Below are 21772 nucleotides of genomic sequence, written 5' to 3' on the forward strand. Positions count from 1 at the left end.
GTAGAGGGGGCTGGGGTTGTGGCTCAGCGGTAGAGCATTTGCCTAGCATGTGTAAGGCCCTTAGGTTCGATCCTCAGCACCACATAAAAATAAATAAAATAAAGGTATGGCATCCAACTATAACTAATATATATATATATAATTTATATATATATAAATTTTTTATATAATAAATATTTATATTTAATTATAATATATTTAATATATTATATAATATATTTATATAATATATTTAATTTATTTAATATATATTTAATTATAAATAAATAAATATATATATATATATATATATATATATATATATATATATTTTAAAGAACAGTGTAGAGAGGGGAAAGTTTATTTTGGCTCATGATTTCAGAGGTTTAGGCCATGGTGAGCCAAATCCATTGCTCTTGGACAAAGGTGAGGCAGAAGGGATGGTAGAGGGGCTCTGTTCAATTCATGGCATCCAGGAAGCAGAAAAAGATAAAAGGGAAGTGGCTGCAGGGTACATAAATCCTTGCAGGGCATGCCCCTAGTGAATCCCCTCCTCCAGCCCTGCCCCACCTGCCTCAAGTTACCATACAGTTAGTCCATTCAAACTAGGCTGAACAGATTAGGTTATAGCTCTCACAATCTAATCTTTGTCCCCAAACATTCTGCATTAACACAGGAGCTGGAGGGGGGGATATGAATATCCAAACCATAGCAGTAATATTAGATTAATACTACGTCAATAAAATACTCAATATATTGTAATGGCTGTAAGTTCTGTTGGCTCAGTTATAAAGAGTCTTGAATTTCAAAGGATATGAGTTGGGCAAAGGATAAGATGAAATTCCTGGAATGAAGGAATTCCTGTTTGGAAGTTAATACCTTTTCCCTGATGTAATGGCAACTTTTTCCTAAACATCAGGAAGTACCTCAGGAATTGGACATGGAACTTAATAGTACAACAGAAGAGGATGTTTTGGAGCGACTGGCTTATGCAGAACAGTTGGTGGTGGAGCTAAAAGAAAGTATTAGACAGAAGAATATTCAACTGCAGCAGAAGGATGAAGCTCTACAGGTACTACTGCATTTGTTTTTTCTTATAGAGTATTTGCCAAAGGACAGATATACTATTCACTTAATAATCTAGAGAATTTGTTTCTTATTAATACTGTAATGTGATGTCTAGTAAAATAACTTTTGTTATGTGCTAGATAAATATTTATGGAGAATAAACATTCATGCATTTATCATTATTGTTTTTTGGCAGGAGGAAAGGAAAACTTCTGATGACAAAATTAAAAAAATCAAATTTCGTGCAAAAGCAAAATTAACTGCTTTGAATAAACACATAGAAGAAATGAAGGCACAAGGAGGAACTGTTCAGCCTCCAGAATCTCAGTCAAAAGAGTCATTCTCCAAGGTATGGGTACTGGGTATTAGATGTCTTTTCTGAGTCTAGAAAGCTTCTCAGTATGGAAAATCTTCACTAACCACAAATATTTGTAATGGTAAAATAAAAAGCATTAAATACTGTCCTTTCTTTAGGGACAAGACATAATTTGACTGGACTATCTATAGCTCACACATGGAGAATGAAAGGCCTACAGAAAACATGGACATGAAATGTCAGTTGTGGCTTAGACTTTCAGAGAATTAAAAAGGCTAATAGGAAGAGATAACAATTAAAGTGAGACATTTAGAGAGGAGTTAGTACTTTTTGGAGTAGGTTCAACTTGGAGGAGTTAGAACATTAACTCTAATGGTTATTTTTTTGCACGCTGAAATCCTTTATTCAGAGACTTTATAAAGAAAAATTCTATGTCCTCATATGGCCACAGAGTGATGGATTAGTGTTTTACAGATTTGGGGGCTGAATCAGCCAGATTACCTTGGACTCCCTGTAAAGGAAGCTCTCTATGATTATGGCTGCCACCAATAAAATAGTTTACGGTTGAGGATACAGAGAGGACCTAAGGAAGTTTCCCTTTTGAGGAATAGAGTATTACTGTTCCAGTACTTAATATTTTTCCTTCATGATATTCATATTTAGACAGCTATGTGGACAACAGGAAACTTCAGTTTTGTGCAGAGTTCAGTGGCAGGAATGTCACATGTGCACATTGTAGTTGTAGAGTCAGTCAGCCTTCACCCTGTATAAGAAATCTTATTTTCTTAATTTCTGTCTGGTTTTATTCATTTACCAGCTGAGTTCTTATTCTCATTGTTCTCAGTTCTTGGGAGAAAAGGTTTTAATTAGTTTTCTAGGCATAACCCTTAGGGCACTAGTTAGCTCCCCAGTACCTTGGTTAGTTTTTCTTTTCAGGGGCTAATGCTCAGAGGACATTACTTTTCCTGAATTGATAACCTCATTTAACTTCTCAAAAGCTTATTTTAAAACTTTTATTAGTCCTCTCAAATAACTTCTTCATCTGCATTCTTCTTTTCTTACTTTTTGTTTTTTCCTCCAACAGTTCCCTTCACCTGTCTATGGTAGCACCAACCTTTCTTTTGTGTTGTTTTTTCCTTCAATTTCCCTCAGTCATGCTCTTAGATTTTTAAATTATTTCATACTTTGATTTTTAATTAATTTTATTTTTAGCTCTGAGACCTAAAACATCCAACATCTTACAGTTTTATTTCCTTTCCCTGTTGAGTAAATGATTCCCAGCAGTTCCAGGCAGTGCTAGCAGTCAGAGTATACATTTATATAATAAAACTATTATGGATTCAGTACAAAGCCAGATGATCTGAGGAGCGAGAGTATAGTTGAAGAAATGAAAGCAATCCTCAGATGCTAGACTAATGTGAAAGAAAATGTAAAATTATTTTTTGCACTTGCAGTAAGCAGAATTAGGTTCATTTGGGGATTCAGTGGGGAAATCAAATCTGGGTCTAAGAAAGATCTTTTTTTTTTTTTTTTTTTAAAAAAAAAGGAAAGACTGTTGAAAGATTTGGATTTCCCCTACAGGCCCTTTTTCTGGTGTTTTAACCCTCACTTAATAGCAGCTGTAGTTTTCTGGACTCTGGCCTTGATTTTTCAAGGCAGCAAGATTGGATTTTCTATTTAAGTTTAGTCCTGCAAAGCACTGACTTGTTCTTAGTCTTAAGCTGTCAGATGGGAAGCTCAGTGCTACTACTTCTAAGTATAACTCCCTTCCTATCTTTTCCTGCTTTATAATGTTGTCTATATTTTCCAGAGTTTACAGCTTATCTCTGGGGGAGGGGAGATCTAGTAGGAGCTACTTGGCCATACTAAAACTGGAAAACCCTAAGATTACTTTAGGTTTTTCTTGCTCCCATGAGTTTAATAAAATTATAGTTTAGTAGTTATAAAGAGCAAATAGAGTGTGTGTATATATATATATATATATATATATATATATATATATAATTGTAATGTTTTTAAATGAATTACTTTATCTGTTGCATTTTCAGCATGACAGAAGTTCTACAGAGGAAGAAATGAAAATGGAAAATATCAAACATGAACTCCAGGAGAAGGAGAAACTAATTAGCAGTTTGCAAGCCCGGCTTACTGAGGCAGAACAAGCTGCCCAGGTAGGGGGTGTGAGTTACCTCATGATCAAAAGGTTAATGAATCACTAAAACCCAAGGGATGCATTATTATATGACATGTTTATCAATATGTCTATCAGTCCCATCCCTTCCTGCTTTCCTATCTCCTTCTCTCCTCCCTTCCCTCCCCAACTCCTTCCTTTCCTCCCTTACATCCAAGTCTAGTAATTTTATTAGTATATGCTTGGGTATTTGCCATTCTTGATTGATATTTTTATCTACCTAGTATGTTATTTGAATATGTGGTTCACATATTTATTACATAAGTTTCCTTGAATTATATAGTTTGAAATATTAGATGTATTCCCTTACTTGGTTTTCTTTTGGAGGACTTCTGTTATTTGTGTGTTTGATCTTCGATTATCTACAATATTTATCACTTTTCTCAATTTCTTTTTATCTCTTTCTTCCTTAAAATTTTTCGAGCTTCTTTTTTTTCACTCAAGGCAATCTATTTTGTATTTCTTGTTTTTTCTTCTATTCTGGAATGGTTTTTTCTTTTATATCAACTTCATGAGTTTGGTTACCTCATTTTTTAGTTTTTATCATTCTTTTTTGTTGTTGTTCTGTGATTCTGGGGATCAAACCCAGGGCTTTGAGCATGTGAAGCAAGAGCTTATCACTGAGCTATATCCCTAGCCCTTCTAATTCTGATTTATGTTTTTCTTTCATGTCCTTTACAATTTTATTAATTTTTAACTCCTTTTGAAATAGATAGCAATTTCTTCTTGTTTTTTGAGCATGCTTCTGGTATTTTTTTTTTTAATCACCTGTAAGCATATTATTCTCCTTAGCCTTTTTTAATACTAATTTCATATGGGATTTGGGCCTTGATCTTTATTTCCTTTTGTGTGGGTGAAATTAGTTTTCCTGAACCTTCAGAAGGGGGCTTTTTTAGGAAAACTTTTCTTACATAATAGACTTCGCTCATATGTTCTTTTTGTGTTGTGTTCAAACTAGATTTCTCAGATTTGTGACTTTCTTTCCCCCACCTTTCACTTTGGTCTATATCAGCACTATCCAATATGAATAGGTTTATTTGTAATACAAAACACTGGAGGCAATTCACTTTTTCCTCTCCAGGTGAATATTGAAACAAACTCTAATATATCCACACATTGGAATACTTCTTAGAAATAAAAACAAATGAATTATATATACATCAGTAGTCTGCCTTCATTTTAAACTATACTGATTTTTGAACTAGAAAAAATAATTTAGTTATAATTAAAGTAATAATAAATGTATATATTTCAATTTAACTACCAATTGTGATTTATTTTGGTATCAACTATTTACCCAAACTATCTGCATTAAGTATTCAAATTATTACCTATGTAATGTCACAATACTGTATAGGTGTGTAGAAAACTATTGAAACCGCATCATTCTATTGATACCAAATATATGTATGCTTGTTACTTGAACAACACCCCAACAATATCTTATTCTATACAACAGATAAAGTAAATATAGTCATACCAAAACAAAACTATTGAAAAATAATTTATACTTTAGTTTTAAATTTAGTTAAAATTAAATATTAAGAAGAAAAATTTTTCACATTAGTTGTATTTCTTATTCCTTTATATAGCCTTATGAGGTTAGTTGGTGCTGAATTATACCATTCTCTTTTTTCTGTTTCTATTATCCCTATTCTTAATTTTTATTTTTTTATTTTTTGTGCAATGCTGAGGATTGAACCCATGGCCTCACACATTCTAGGCAAGCACTCTGTGATGAGCTGCATTCCCCAGCTTTGCTTAATTTTTATTTCATTAGTGAGCATTTTCTTCAGAGTATATGTCTAGGTCTTAGAAGGGAGCCCTGATGAGTCAGTTTTGAGAGACCAGAGGGGCTAAATTCGTCTAGCCCTGTTAGTCCTCCTTACTGTGGACGGACCCCTTGCATTTATTCAGATTGAAGAATGGAAGAGCCCTGTTGCTATTCTAAAATTTGCCAGCTGTCCATTCCAGCAATACTTTTTGGCTATTTTGGAGTTTTCCTGTTCTCAGGGCCATCAGATGTCCCTTTGCCTCCATCTTCTTCCTGTTATGCAAACTCTAATACTATGCAGGTCTTGTAGATTTTAGTGGTTTATCCTTACTTCCTTATGTTTTAGGGTTTGTAGAACTATCTTCCTAATTTTATTGTAAATATTATCCATGTTTTTTTTATTTTGCTGTCTAATTTACTGTCTTTTTCTATGTGAGGCATAGAAATTGAAAAAAAAATTTCTGTCACTTCTGTCTTCTTCTGACAAATAATTTTTGATAATTTCTTTTTTAAATTCACAACGCAATTCTTTTTTTGTGTTAAGTGAAAATTAGAAGGAAATATGGTAGGCATTTAGGATAAATAAGAAAGGAAGGTCAAAGAATTAAGAATGCTAAACCTTTTGCTTTAAATAAATACTTTAATTCTTCTGTATTTTCAGTTTGATAAAAGTTCTATAGAAATGGAGGAATTTGTAATGATGAAGCAACAGCTCCAGGAGAAGGAGGAACTCATTAGCACTTTGCAAGCCCAGCTCAGCCAGACACAGGCAGAGCAAGCTGCACAGGTAGGGGAAGAAGTACCTTTATTAGAATAAAAAGTTATGATATTTCAATCCATCACCATTTCTTACATTGCAAGTCAATTCAGACAGTTATTTTTTAAATTTTAGTAGGTGAAAGAATAGTAGCTAGAGTGTTAAAAGTAGAAATTAGAAGGGTGTGGTAATAGAAGAAATTAGGTAAGTACGTAAGTATGTCATTAGGGAATACTAGAAACTCTCAAAAAGTGTTGTTTACCTTGATGTGTTTTCCATAGGCTAATTGATGATTGTTTATTAGTTTTACAGATCCAAATATTTGATTTTAATAGCATGGTCTCTTAGGAATGGGCTTTATAATAAGTTCAAAAAAGACTAATAAGCCAAAAGAAATACAAATAATTAGGTCCATTCTTTTCATACAATAGAATCTTAGTGGGAAGGTAAATTATAATCAGAAAGCTACTTAGTAGGCATGTAATAAGAAAGTTATGTAGGTATGTGATTCCTTGTTAAACAGCAGTAGTATATGACATTCATCTTATTTATTTCTGCCACTAAGACCTGACTGTTTAGACTGACATCCATAACGCTTTCTATTTTTCTAAATTTTCTAGTTGACCACCCACACCCATATTTTTCCTTTGGGAATGCTTTTGACTCACACATTCTATCCATGAAGTACTTTTTCACATAGCTAATCTTACCCATCAGATATATTTGGTAACTTGTTATTAGTGGTGCCTTTTTATTTATAAATGGTCTATTGTTTTAGTCAGCTTTATTGCTCCTATGACTAAAGGACCCGACCAGCATAACTGTAGAGGAGAAAAGGTTTATTTAGGGCTCATGGTTTCTGAGGTCTTAGTCCATAGAAGGCTGGTTCCATTCCTTGGGGCTTGAGGTAAGATACAACTTCATGATGAGAGAGAGAGATCACATCATGGTGATCAAGAAGCAGAGAGAGAGAAAGATAGAGAGATATCACTCTGAAGATAACAAAATATATACCCCAAACCACACCCCAATTCCCACCTCTTCCAGCCACACCCTACCACTTCAGCTACCACTCAGTTAATCCCTTTCAGGATTAATTGGGTTAAGACTCTTAAAACCCAATTATTTCTCCTCTGAACCTTCTTGCATGTCTCACACGTGAGCTTCTGGGGGACACCTCACATCCAAACCATAATACCTGTCATATAAATTGTTAAAATTATATATACTGAAATCCTTAATTTTATCTTACTAGCTTTCATTATGTCCTTTTTATGTAGTATCATACACATATCATATAGAGAAATACAATACATGGTTTTTACCTATAATTTGCTTAAATTATGGAAAGCCAAGATATATAACTATATTAACAGATTTATGATAATGTAAGAAATTCCAAATAAATGTCAAAGCAAGCAACATTACAAACAAATTATTTTGAGAGGTAAAAGATGTTATTGTGAGCATGACAGTTATGGAAAGTTATATAGAAAAGTTGGGATTTCAGCAACACCATGAGAATAGATAATATTCTATAAGAGCTGGAGAAAGGCATTCTAGTCATGGAGAAGAGTGTGAGTAGTCTCAGAGAAGATATATATCCAGTACATTTAAGGAAAAGATAGTTAGCTGTCTTTGGCTAGGGAAAGACTCGAGTGCCTGCATGCTTAAAACACAGAATTCCAAATTCATAATGAATTCAGAATTTCAATAATCAAAAAATCATAAGGGTTTTTTGTTAAACTATCAAGAAATGAGCCAAAGTAAAGGTTTTACAACTAAGAAATCAGCAATAGGTAAAGGACCAATGCAAAATGGGCAAACTAAGATCTGGTCAACATGCTCAACCATAGAATGAATAGACATCACAGCCTAAAGCCAAACAAAAACACTGATGCCCAGCAGCTCACAATCATTCATTTATTTCCACTTCATCCTGTAAAAGGCCAAATGAGCATGATCTAGAAGCCTGTAAGTAATGTCATCTGAAAATAACTGTTTGCAAAGGTGGTATGGGTTTGGAAGCACACTGAATTCTTTGGTAGAAGCAAGTCTTTGAAAATAAGACTGGAAAGATAAATTTATATTTTCAATTATAGAGACTCTCGAATAAAAGATTGAATTTTCACTTATAAGGCATGAGAATGTCATTGGATATTTTTGAGCATGAGTGTGATGTTGAAAGAAGTATCCAGAGTTTAATAGAAGTCTAACTTTATATTTAATGTTCTAATCTTTGAGAACTTTTAAAAAATATACCTGTATGTTTAAAACATTTCTACCACCCATGAAAATATAATTTCTAATAGAGTTTTATTGAGACTGACTTCTGAATTTGATACTAGGCTTCCTCTCATTTGAAAGTACCACCAGGCCCTTCTCTCTTCCAGCATTCTCATCTTTGACATTCACAACTGAATTTTAAAAAACTTGTCTGTAAATTCTTAGTGTCTGTCTTTGGAGAGTAGTCTGTAAGTTTTTTGTGAAATACTCGGAAGTATAACTTGCATAGTTTCTCTGGTGTGTATCTTCAGTTGAGTTCCATGCAGCAGGTGGTCCGAGAGAAAGATGCCCGCTTTGAAACACAAGTTCGTCTTCATGAAGATGAGCTTCTTCAGTTAGTAACCCAGGCAGATGTGGAAACAGAGATGCAACAGGTGTGTTGCTCAAACGCAGTAGAATGTCTGTCATTTCAGTTAACATTTAATCAAGACATCACAGCCGCATTTCAACTACTACCCCTCCCCACTACTCTTCACTTGGTCCTGGTGTGCTCCTTATTGGCTTCTTTTTGGTGTCTTTGTCTTCTGTTGCACATTATTTTCCCTACCCTTATTTTGCCATTTACCCCTCTAATAAGGTTGTTAGAACACCAAAGCAGAGTTTAATTGGGGAATATGTGTGGTAATCAGAATTTGGTTTTTCTTTGGTTTGGCTGATTGCAGCTGCCTTCGTGCATTAAAAACCTGATTCACATCTTTAAACCAATGAAGTCAATTTTAAACTTGGAAAAAATTGAAGACAAAAAAGAAGTACTTTGAAACTGTGAAGTCCTTTATTATCAGTATTTTTTAAAATGTTCCTTAAATAAATTTTGAAAATTGACTTCATTGTATTTGAATTCACCATCTACTAACTCAGAGGTATTTGTTTTCATTTAGTGTGTAGTATAGTATGGTACTGAAAGGCACTCCAGTGGCACTTGTTGTTTGATCCATTTTAATTGTTTTTGAGTGCAACTTCTTCCAAGTTCTAAGCAATCTTTCAGAATGTACCACTAAGTAAAGTTTCAGAATATAATACTTGTTTAAGTAGAACATTATTTGCATACATGTATTCAACACATATTTTTCAAGTGCCTACTCTGTGCATGAAACTAGAAGAGAAATGGTTCTTGCCTGCAGAGAATGTTATTTTTGGTGGGTGAGATATACATGTTACCAATATTATTTAGGCACAAGACATGAACTATGTAATTTTGAAAGTGGATTTTAAAATGTGTCATTTTCCTATAATTATTAGAAGGCTCTATAATTCAGGGACTTGCTCATTTCTGACTTCGGTGGTTGTCTGAGCTCTGGGAAGACATTTTGGAGATTCTTTGTTGCTCCTGGATGGGGAGCATGGCATGCTGGTGTCCCCTCTTTAGTTGATCATCTTCTACATTAAGAAATTGAAATGTATAAATCTACATGACATTTTGAAAGGTATAAAAATAATAGTGCTCATTTGTTAGCACATTGTGTCTAAAATGTTTTTACAGAAATTGAAGATGCTGCAAAGGAAGCTTGAAGAGCATGAAGAAGCCCTGTCGGGCCGTGCTCAGGTAGTGGACTTGCTACAGCAGGAACTGACTGCTGCTGAGCAGAGAAATCAGGTACTGTCTTATGTGATCTTCACTGCCTACCAGGGGGCTATTCTTTTCCACTTTAATTTGCTAAGAAGCAGGTCTAAAAGCCTGTTGTAGACCTAACCAACTTAGTGAGACCCTGCCTTAAAATTAAATAAATAAGAACTGATGATGTAGTTCAGTGATAAAGTACCTCTGGTTCAATCTCTAGTACCAAAGAGAAGAAGAAGGGAAAAAAGCCTGTTATAAGCCTTTAGAGAATGGGTACCTTTTTTTTTTTTTTTTTCAGTAAATATATCTGATTATGTGGTGGTGGTATAATGATGAGCAAAACAAATACAGTTCTCAACCTTGTGGAGCTTACATTCCACATCATTATTGTTGCTCTTTTCATTTTAGGTCCAGAGTCCTACTTTCTCTAGAATGTCCTATTTTCCTCTAATGAGTTCCTTTTTGATCACCTTTCCCCTTTGCTGTCTTAAATGAATTCTTGTGCATTATATATCGTCTCTTCTTTGCCTGTTTTTGTCAGTTGGATTGAAGTAATCTCATTATGTAATATTCCCTTGAATCTAAAGATGATCAAGGATTTTTATATTCTAAAATCTTAAAAATTCAAGTATCCTGTTCCATGATTATAATGCATCCTGTCATTTCCTTTCTCATACTGTCCTGATCTTCATTCTTGTTAAGAACCAAGGATCTTTCCACTTTGTTCCTCCAGCGTGCTACTTCTTTTGCCTCTCTCTTTCCTCTTTGGACCCATGCTTGACCATTTGGACTACTTTACAGACATTAGATTCCTTGTTGTATAACATGCAAATAGTCAAATCATAATGCAGAATTGGTGCTATAGCCCACAATCTCTGCTTGTTCATTTGGGCGCTGCATGCTGCTGGAGAAAGTCAGCCAATCCTGTCTCCTAGTCTTCAACTCTCTTTCTTGAGGCAGGATTTCTCTCTTGCTTAGAAACATGTTCCCCTTCCTTCCATCCTCATAAAACCCATGTCCTGACCCCAAATCCCCTCTCAGACTGCCATTAGATAATGAAGTTTAAATTCCAGTTGTGCCACTTTTTAGGCATCACACACAGATAATTACATCTATATATCTTCTGGAAAATTACATATTAGTTGTACTATGAATCCTCATAACAACCCTATGTAATAGGTACTCTTATCATTTACATTTTGTAAAATGAAGAAGTTCAGGCATGAGAACTCATACATGCCCCAAACCAATTTGGTAGGCTTCAGATTGGTAAAATGGGTATAAAAGTATTTATATCATGGGCATAACACAGGATCACCTGAAATAGTAAAAGTACTTAAGACAGTGTTTGGCACATATTTATATGTAATAGATAAAATAATTGTGTAATATGTGTAATAGATAAAATTATTCAATATTGTCTACTGAAATCATTCTAAAGTCATAAAACACTTCTGCGATATTTGTTACTATTAATTACTTATTCCTTGAAGTTTTTCATTCCCTTGACTGTTAGAACTTGGCATTATGTTGGTTCTTTTCCTACATTTCTGGAGCTTTTCTGTTTGTTTTTACTTCATTGACTTCTTTTCGTTTTCCTACCCATTTAACTGTGTTTCCCAGTATATCAGACTCAGTCCTGTATTGTCACTAAATGCATTCTTTTCACTTTCCCTCTCATGGTAGATGGTAAGACTGCATCCCTAGTGCCACTAATATCTCCAAAATTTTATCTTCCCAGTGCATTTGATATATATCCAGTTCCCTTCCAATATGTGGGTATCCCACAAATCCCTCAGTGATCTCTGAGGTGATAGATATGACCATTACCTTGATCTGGTCATTACATATTGTATATATATATATTGAATTGTCACATTGTATCCTATAACTATATATAATTACTATATGTCAATCAAAAATAAAATATACTAAAAACAAACAAAAACCAAAGAAAACCTTTTTTTTAATCATATTTCCTCTCTTAATGAACCATTTACCTAAAATAATAAAACTCATTAGGCTTTTTTCCCCTTCCTTGTTCTTTAACCCCTACAATTAATTAATTAGCAAGCACCAAGAGCTATGGGCACACACCTGTAATCCCAGCCACTCAGAAGGTTGAGGCAGGAGGATTGCAAGTTCAAGGCCAGCCTCAGCAACTTAGCAAGACCCTGTCTCAAAAGTAAAAAATAAAAAGGACTCTGAGGATGGAGCTCAGTGGTAAAGCACTCCTGGGTTCAATCTCCAACACCAAAAAAAATTTTTTTAAATGATTATTAAGTTTCTTGATTTTTACCTCTTAAATAATTCTTGAATTCTCTTTATTAGTAATACCAGTAGACTAGTTCTGGCTCAACATTTTTGTATGAGAAACATTTTTGCATGACAGGATTTTCTCTGCCTCTGTTCTCCTTCGTGTCCCTCAAAGTCCCTTAATAATGTGGTGTGTAAAGATACTTATGATTTGACACCTACCTTTTCTTACTAAAGCTTTACCTGCTACAAATTTCAAACATCATTGATAACCCTGTTTTTCTTTGCCTCTCTGCTTTTCTTGTCCTGTTTCTCTGAAGGTACTCTCTTTTAGTGCCCACTTGCCTGGTTGAGTCCTCACTATTTAAATCTTACATTAGGTGGCTCTCTTTTAAGAAGGCTACCCTAACCCATCCTTCTTCTCTGCTCATATTAATACCTTATAAGTTTCCCTTCTCATGGCCTTTAATATTTTGTATTATACTTATCTATTTCAGTGTCCTTGACCTCTTGAGTTTCTTGAGGGAAGGGACTGGATTCATTGATTCATTCAGTATTTATCAGGTACCACTCTATGCATATACTGTGCTAGGTGCTAGAGATCAATAAAAATAAAACAGACAAAGTTCTTTTCCTATGGAACTTATTTTCTAATAGAAGAGGCAGAAAATAAAAGATATGTGAGTACAAACTGTCAAAAGTATCTAGAAGCAAAAATATAGGGTCTTTAGCCAGTAGGTTTGGTCTTCTAAGTGCCTAGCTCCATCCTTCACCTAGAAGAAACACTTGACTACTATGCTCATTGAAATGAAAGAATATATTTATGGCTCATGGGCTTTTATCTTTTTTCTTAGAGTCTCTCTCAGCAGTTACAGCAGATGGAAAGTGAACATAATATTTTAAGGAACACTATGGAAATAGAAAGACAAGAGTCCATGGTTCTGAAGGAAAAAATGGAACTTGAAATGGCAGAGAGAAAATTATCCTTTCATAACCTGCAGGAAGAGGTGCAACACCTTATGGGACAGATTGAACAAGCAGGCCAAGTCCAGACTGAACTGGAGTCTCAATATTTTGCTTTGGAGCAGAAGTACAAAGCAGAAATAGACGAGAAGACTGTTTGCATTTTGAATCTTCAAAAGACTGAGCAAGAGCTACAATCTGCCTGTGATGCTCTAAAGGATGAAAATTTAAAACTTCTCCAAGATAAGAATGAGCAGGCAGTTAAGTCAGCCCAGGTCATTCAACAGCTGGAAGGTTAGTGTTTTATTGCTATTAAAGTTCACATCTCTAGCACTTTAGTGGCTTATACTTCTTATATTCAGAGATGTGTTAATGATATTTTTTGCTCAAACCATTTGAATCAGTAGGGTTAGCAAAGACTTCACTTTTGAACTGTTTGTTGCATTTTTTCCTGCCACCGACTTCAGTAATAATCTTTCTTAATATTATAATTATAATTCCTGTACTAATAACTGGTGATAATGATGTTTCAGATATTAAACAGCATGCTGTGTAAAACATGACTCTGATCTAAAAGGGGGTGGGAAACTCAGGCCAGATCTAAGTACATAGGTAAGGGAAGTAAATTGCATGGAGTCATTATTAATTTCAAATGTGAATCTCAATCCTTTTCCTACAGGTAAAATTTTCTTTTAAAGAAAAAACTTTTATCCTTTAAGAAAGTACAAAGAAAACCTTGTAGGTATCTTTGTTATAAAAGTAATGCATTTGAGCAAATTGTTACATATGCACATAATGATATAATGAATCCCACTATTAGGTATAATTATAATGCACCAATACAAATTAATTTAAAAAAGCAAAAGAAAAAATACAGGTTTCTAAAATTTTGAACATTTTAGAAGTTTATATTAAAAAGTGAAACTCCCAATACTGGTAATCTATCTCACTAGTCCTTTTCCCCAAATTATAACCTCTACTGATTGGTTAACAATCACAGAAGGAAAGGTTTTAGAAAGATCTACATTGACAATTTGTATTGAAGAGCTGAGTATCAGCCAGAAAGCATTACATGATAACATGGTTGCATGAGCATGCTGTTATCTTATCTAAACCAGGTTCGAGTTTATAAACTTTTCCCATGGGATCTTGAAGGGACCAATAACACTTAAGTGGAGAGTGAAGGAGATAAAATATACACAAAAGTCATTTTCACAGGGAAAGGAAAAATAAACTTTTAAAAAAATGCTTAGGTCTATTTTATTTTACCTTTGAAGGAAGTAGTTTACTGCCTTTTTTCCTTAAGAACATTGACAGTTTTTTAAAATGCCCTTAGCATCACAGTTGTAATCAAGGTCACTGAATTAGTAAACAGTATATGATATATCCTTAGAAGATAATAACTTTAAATAATAAATTTCAGACTTGAAGCCGATAGAACTTCTATTTGTTTTTTTTTTTTCTTTTTCATAGATCAACTCCAGCAAAAATCTGAAGAAATTAACCAATTTCTAAGTAAACCAACCTTTCAAAAACATGAAAATGCATCACAGACTTCTTTCCCAGATATTTCTGATGAGGGCACACAGGTAATAAAATGTGAATTTCTTATGAATATGATCTGTTTGTTTTTGCTGCATCTCTACTCGGGAACTAACAGCATCATAAACCTGTCTTTTCTGCCCGGTAAGATGCTTTTTTTGGGAGATGATTCTATATGAAATGAATCATGAAAAGCATTAACACAATGTCTCAATGATGAATGATGAGAATGTAGATAACAAAGTCTATAATCTCAGGAGCCCTTCTATTCTGAGGCCTTAAAAATCTGTATTGGAGATGAATTATTATTTTTGTTTTTATAATCAATTTTCCCAATTCAGAAGTCAGCTTTGTTTTTGGTAGACTGAACTTTTTTCAGGGTTAATGTATATAAGTCAGAATAATCAAACTTATGTCTTTTATAAAAATTGTATTGTTCCCATTAAATTTATCAGAAAAAAATGACTTGCCAAATAATTGCTGATAAACCAATATATTTTCCCTTACTTTTACAAAAATCTCTATAAAAAGCCAGATTATAATCACCAGAAGGCTGCTTATTAAGCATAAATATGACAACAAGGCAAATTAGTTGGATGATCCTAATTGGCTAGTGCCAAGCTGGGATAACTGGGTTAATCCACCTCCATTATAAGATGATACCCTTTCAAACTGACAGAACTATACAGCAACAGAGTCCTGTGGTCCCTGGGCAGTACCATGCACCAATAAAAAAACATTTTTGCATCTTAGTTTCTAGCACCTATGCTTTCCAATCTCTTCCATTATCCCATTTGCTTTATCTACTGTCCATTTATCTATTTATTTGTCCATCAATTCATTTTAATTTCTTATACATTTCACAGTATAAAATAATCAGCACATATATCTCTAAATATCTTAGCATGCAAATCATTGACCAGATTTCAATATTTATTTATAGTTGAGGTATACTAGTTGAGAAAATTCTTTTTCTTTTGAAGTAAAATTTACAAGCTATTATATGCATAAATCTTAAGGTGCCATTGAGTTATGTCAAATGTGTACACCTATGTTACTCAGATCCTTACTAAGATATATCTTGTTACCATCATCCCACAAGGTATCCTCATACTCTTTCTTATTTTTACTTTTTGGGAGGATACCAGAGATTGAACTCAGGGACCCTTGACCACTAAACCACATCCCCAGCCCTATTTTGTATTTTATTTAGAGACAGGGTCTCACTGGGTTGCTTAGCGCCTGGCAATTGCTGAGACTGGCTTTTAACTTTCAGTCCTCCTGCCTCAGCTTCCCAAGCCGCTGGGATTAAAGGTATGCACCACCGTGCCTGGCTCCTCATACTCTTTTGTAGTCAACTCTGCCCTTCTCCAGAGTCAACTACTGTTTTTTGTTTTGGTTTTTACCACATATTAATGTTGTCTACTTATAACATCATATGATCATACAATACGTGCTTTATTGAGATCCATCCATATTGTTGTATGTGTCATAATTTGTTTTGTGTTGCTGAGAAATGGTCTATCTTATGAATATAATATGTTTTCCTTTCGTGTGATTGTACTGCACTTTCTTTTTTTTTTTAAAGAGAGAGAGAGGTAGAGAGGCAATTTTAATATTTATTTTTTAGTTATTGGCAGGCACAACATCTTTGTTTGTATGTGGTGCTGAGGATCGAACCTGGGCCGCACACATGCCAGGCGAGCATGCTACCGCTTGAGCCACATCCCTAGCCCTGTACTGCACTTTCCTACTGATGGACACTTAGGCATTTTCATGCTTTGACTATTGTAAATTGTGCTACCGTGATCATTCTCACACTATTTGTGTAGACATATGTTTTCATTTTATCTTCAGTAAATACTAGTTGAAGATTTGCTGGGCCATAGAGTACATATGTATTTATATTTTTAAAGAACTACCAGATCTTTTCCCAAAGTGATTGTCCCATTTTATATTCCCACCTTTATTATAGAAAAGTTCTAGTTGCTCCATATTTTCTTCCAGATTTGGTAGTGTCATCCTTTAAAGTTTTAGCCATTCTATGAGTTTATATTTCTAAATGATGTGGAAATTTTTTTTTCCTTGAGATTCTTGGCCATTTTGTGTATCTTCTTTTGGTAAAGTGTCTGTTCAAGTAATGATCCCATTTTTAAAATCAAGTTATTTGTTTTTTTATTATCAAGTTGTAGGAATAATTTATATATTCCAAATGTTAATCAATTATCAAATATGTTTGGTAAAAAATTTGTCCCATATTGTGTCTTGTCTATTCATTTTCATAGCAATGGCTTTGAATTAACATACATTTTAAAATTTTGATGAAGTCTGTTACTTATGTTTTGGATTTCTGTGTTCTAAGAAACCTTTTTTTTATTTTTATTTTTTTTTAGTTGTAGGTGAACCAATACCTTTATTTAATTTGCATGTTTTTTATGTGGTGCCGGGGATCGAACTCAGTGCCTCATGCATGCTAGGCAAGCGCTCTGCCCACTGAGCCACAACCCGTGCCCCACTATGAAACCTTTTCTTAGAGCTAAGTCATAAAGATACTCTCTTATGTCTTATTCCACAAATTTATGGTTCTAGCTTTCACAGTTAAGTGTCTGAACCTTATATAAATTCTTGTGTATGGTGTTCAGAGGTTTTTTGGTTGAGTTTTTTTTTTTTTCTCATATGGATACCAATTATTATCGTACCATTTCTTGAAGAGACTTTCCTCATTCTATTATTTTGGTAACTTTAATGAAAATTAAAGATTAATAGGTCCACATATGAACTTTCTATTCTGTTTCATGATCTTTTGTCAGTCCTTAAGCCAGTGTTAACATTGGCTTCGTTACTATAGTTTGTCTTGAAGTCAGGTAGTAAAGTCCTCCAACTTTGTTCTTTTCAAGGTTGCTTGGATTATTCCAGGTTCTTTACATTTCCACATAAATCATATGTTCAGCTTTTCAAATCCTATTTTTTAAAAAGTCCAGTTGGAATTTTGAATTAGCATTGGTATTATCTGTTGATTAGTTTGAGAATTGACGTCTTAACACTACTGAACTTTTAAATTTATGATTATAGTGTATCTCTTTACTATTTAGATCTTTACTTTGTTTTATAGTTTTCATTGGAAAAGTAGTACACCTTTCAAAATTTATTTTAAAATAGTTCAGATTTTTTATTATTTTAGATGAAATTATTTTAATTTCATTTTCCAACTGAATGCTAATATGTAAGTATATAATTGAATTTTATTAGCCTTCCAGTCTGTGAACTTGATAAGTTTATTTTATTAGTTCTGATACGTTTTTGTAGCTTTGTTACAATTTGCTACGTAAATAATCATGTCATTTACAAATAAAGACGTTTTACTTCTTTCTAATCTTTATACCTTCATTCACTATTTAATAGAAGTAACAAGACTAGACCTTTTTCCATTGTTCTTAATATTTTTAAATATTTTTATTAGTGCATCAGAGTTATACATCATGGTGGGATTCATTTTTTGACATAATCATATGCATACAATATAATTTGCTCTACTTCAGTCCCTGCTATTTCCTTTCTCTCCCCTTCTCCCTCTCCCTGTTCCCTTTCCTCTACTGGTCTTCTTTCTATTTATTTATAGTTTTTTCTAAATGATGCTTTCTAGATATACTTAAAGTTGAAATTCACTGTGGTATATTCAGTATGTATATAGGATAATTTGGTCAATTTCATTCCGCTGTTCTTCCCCTTTTTCTCTCCCTCTATCTTCTTCCACTGATCTCCCTTCTATGTTCATGGTATTCCCCCTCCCTTTTTTCTTCCTTATTTTACTCTATCAAACAGAACATTCAATCCTTATTTTTTTTGAATCTGGCTTATTTCACTAAACATGATGTTCTCTCATTTTCATCCATTTACCAGCTGTTGTAGATTTTTCATAAATGTCCTTTTTTAATTTGAGGACATATTCCCTTCTATTCCTATTTCACTGAGAATTGGTATTCAATTTTGTCAAATGCTTTTTCTACATTTATTGAAATGACCCTATAGATTATTTTCTTTTATTCACTTAGTAATTCAATTTTTTAATATTAAGACAATGTTACATCATTGGAATAAACCTCACATGGTCATGAAACATTATCCTTTTCATCTATTATTGAATTTGATTTGCTAACATTTTCAAAACAATTTTTATCATATATTCATGTGAATTTTTCATATTTTATTTTCATTTATTGACCTTTCTCCCTTTGGACAGATCCAGAGACATATTTTATATATAGTAGTCTGTACATCTTTGAAATATACAATTTGACAAGTTTTAACCTGTATGTAACACACAAAGCCTTCACCACTATGAAAAAAATGAACATACTCATCATCTCCAAAAGTTTTGTTCTGCCCCCTTTTAATTTCACCCAACCCAGGCAACCTCTGATCTGTTTTCTGTCATTAAAGCTTTAATTTTTTAGAATTTTTATTTATTTATTTATTTTTGGCTTCTTTCACTCAGCATACGTATTTTGAGAGTCAGTGTATTCCATTTGAAAAATCATTCCATTGTATTGTTGAGTAACTTGTACATGCCATTTACTCATTGATGGACAGTTTTGAAGTGTTGTGTTTTGGGCTACTGCAAATAAAGGGTCTTTTTTTAATCTTTTAAGGCAATTCGGATAACAAGAAAGTAAATTTAGCCATTATTGCAATTACCATTTCTGACATTTTTCATTCTTGGGGATAAATCAGTAGTTGACAATCTTCTCAGTGAAGGATCAAATACTAAATGTTTTAAGCTTTGTGGAGAATACAGTCTTAGTTGCAGTTAAATTCTGCTGTTGCAGAGCAAGAGCAGAAGAGTAAGAGTAAACAAATGATTGTAGCTGTGTTCCATGAAATTGTATTTACTGAAACAAGTGTGGAAGGCCTCTAAAATTTGCCAAACCCTGCCTTCAAATTTCCATCTGGTCTGGTTCTGCCTAATGAACTCTCTTTGACTTTTATGTGTGGGTATGGGTGTGTTCTTATGTGTTTGTGTGAAAGTATGTTATGACTGGTTCTTATAACTCTTGTATGACTGAAGTCATCTTTATCTTGACCTTATTAAAGCTATTTTGCAAACTATAGAATTCTAATTGACAGGATTTTTTTTCTTTTCAATACTTTAAGGATATTAGTTTATTTATCTTCTTTCTTGCATTTTGTTTTTGACAAGAATTTTATTATCCTCCTTCTTCTCCCTCTTTTCCCCTGGCTGCTGTAGGATTTTATCACTGGTTTTGAGTACTTGAGTTGTGCTTTAGCATAGTTTTAGTCATACTTCCTGTTCTTGGGATTCATTGAGCCTTTTGAATCTTTGGGCTTGAAGTTTTAATCATTATGGCTGTGTCACTTCACAGGTTCTGCCTGGCTTCCCCCTTTTTGGAGCAGATAGCCTGGAAACTCGTTTATGGCATTAAGTTTGTAGGGTTCTAGCCTCTAAAGGATCACTGTTCCAGTATTTTAAAAGCTTTTGTTTCATTATTTCACCCTATATTGTTTTGGTTGTTTCAGTGGAAGCAAAAACCTTCTATTGGATTTTTAGCTATATCTTTTTACAAAAGAATTTTGAAGTTGTTTTTCTAGAAAGTATGATATATATTCTTAGCCTTTCAGCCTTAGAGCTAATACTCTGTACCTCTTCACTTAAAATGTAGAAACTTTTATCCTATTTTTAGTTTCTGTATATATTATATTAAAAGCTATAAGCCCCAGCACTCAAGTTTAACATTTAAATATTAAAAAAATATATTATCTATCTTTAATACTTATCCACATATTTATCATTTGCAATGCTTTTCCCTCTCTTATGCTGAATACTTTTTGGAGCCCCCTATAGATCTCCTATCTGATATTCTGTGAACTACAGCCATTTGCTGGAGATAGTTTTTTTATGTCCATTTCATATAATTTTTCTTTGGCCTCTAGAATAGCCTACAATGTCCTTGCAGTCAGGTCTGTTAATAATAAAATTCTCTTAGTTTTCTCTTATGTAAAAATGTGTTTATTTTGCATTTATTCTTGAATGATATTTGTTACTGAATAATTCTCTATTGACTGTTTTTCTCTCAGGACATTAAAGAATACCGCTATCTTCTGACCTACTTTTTCCCCCTCCAACAATTGATTATAGACATTCAAATTGTTGTTCCTCTGTATGGAAAGTATCATTTTTCCATTGATATTTTAAGACTTTTCTCTTTATTCTTGTCTGTGATGTACTTAGTTGTAGTTTTCTTTGTGATATTCTTGCTTTTTCTTGAGTTTGTTTCATGTAACCTTGTGTTTGGGAAAATTTTAGTGATTTCTTGAAATGTTTTTTTTTCCTGATCATTTTGTCCTCCTTCTCTTCTGGCATTCTATTTACAGTTATGTTGAATCTGTTAATATTGTCCCACATGTCTCTAAGGTTGTGTTCATTTTTTTTAAATATTAGATTTGATAATTTCTGTTGATCTGTCTTCAGGTTTACCAAGATTTCTTCTGCCATCTTTCTTCTACCATTAAATCTATCCATTGAATTTTTCATTTCAGGTATTCAAGTTTGGTTTGTTGTTGTTGTTCTAGAATTTCAAATTGTTTGTAAAGTTTCTTTGTCCAAACTAAAGATTTCAAATCTTTTCATTCAATATGAGCATATTAATTAAAAAAAAACATTTTTTACTTGTTGTTGGACCTTTATTTTATTTATTTGTATGTGGTGCTGAGAATCGAACCCAGTGCCTCAAAAACGCTAGGCAAGTACTCTACCACTGAGCCACAACCCCGGCCCCAATATGAATATATTAATTTATGCCCTAAGTATAGCTTCTTTAAAATCCTTATTTGATAACTACAAAGTCTACATTATTTTGTGTTTAGTCTCTGTTGATTGTTTTTTCTTGAGAATGAGTCACATTTTCCTTTTATTTGTTGTTGGTTTTTTTTTTGATGAGTGATTTTATATAGAATCCTGGATATGTTTTGTTCTTAAGAGTCTATTCTGCTATTTATAAAATTCTGAAGATTTTTTATTATTTTTTTATCATCCAGCAACCTGGACTCATATTACAAGCTCTGAC

General features: G+C 33.4%; 1 protein-coding gene across 9 annotated transcripts in view; it reads left to right on the plus strand.

Annotated features, from left to right (window-relative positions):
• The window catches only part of Golgb1 (golgin B1), a 72899-nt gene that overhangs the window by 17905 nt on the left and 33222 nt on the right, over window positions 1–21772 (plus strand). For 4 of the 9 annotated variants that reach the window (XM_048793920.1, XM_048793921.1, XM_048793922.1 and 1 more), the window contains exons 2-9: window positions 899–1051; window positions 1244–1396; window positions 3412–3534; window positions 5990–6115; window positions 8623–8745; window positions 9852–9965; window positions 13040–13442; window positions 14622–14737. In XM_048793920.1, the coding sequence (XP_048649877.1) occupies window positions 920–1051; window positions 1244–1396; window positions 3412–3534; window positions 5990–6115; window positions 8623–8745; window positions 9852–9965; window positions 13040–13442; window positions 14622–14737 (1290 nt within the window). In that variant the 5' untranslated portion in view covers window positions 899–919. The remainder of the gene's footprint in view (window positions 1–898; window positions 1052–1243; window positions 1397–3411; window positions 3535–5989; window positions 6116–8622; window positions 8746–9851; window positions 9966–13039; window positions 13443–14621; window positions 14738–21772) is intronic. The other 5 variants (XM_048793927.1, XM_048793923.1, XM_048793924.1 and 2 more) reach the window with 4 other exon arrangements.

The sequence above is a fragment of the Marmota marmota genome, unplaced genomic scaffold (assembly GCF_001458135.2).
Source record: "Marmota marmota marmota unplaced genomic scaffold, marMar, whole genome shotgun sequence".
In the NCBI taxonomy this organism is placed as follows: domain Eukaryota; kingdom Metazoa; phylum Chordata; class Mammalia; order Rodentia; family Sciuridae; genus Marmota; species Marmota marmota.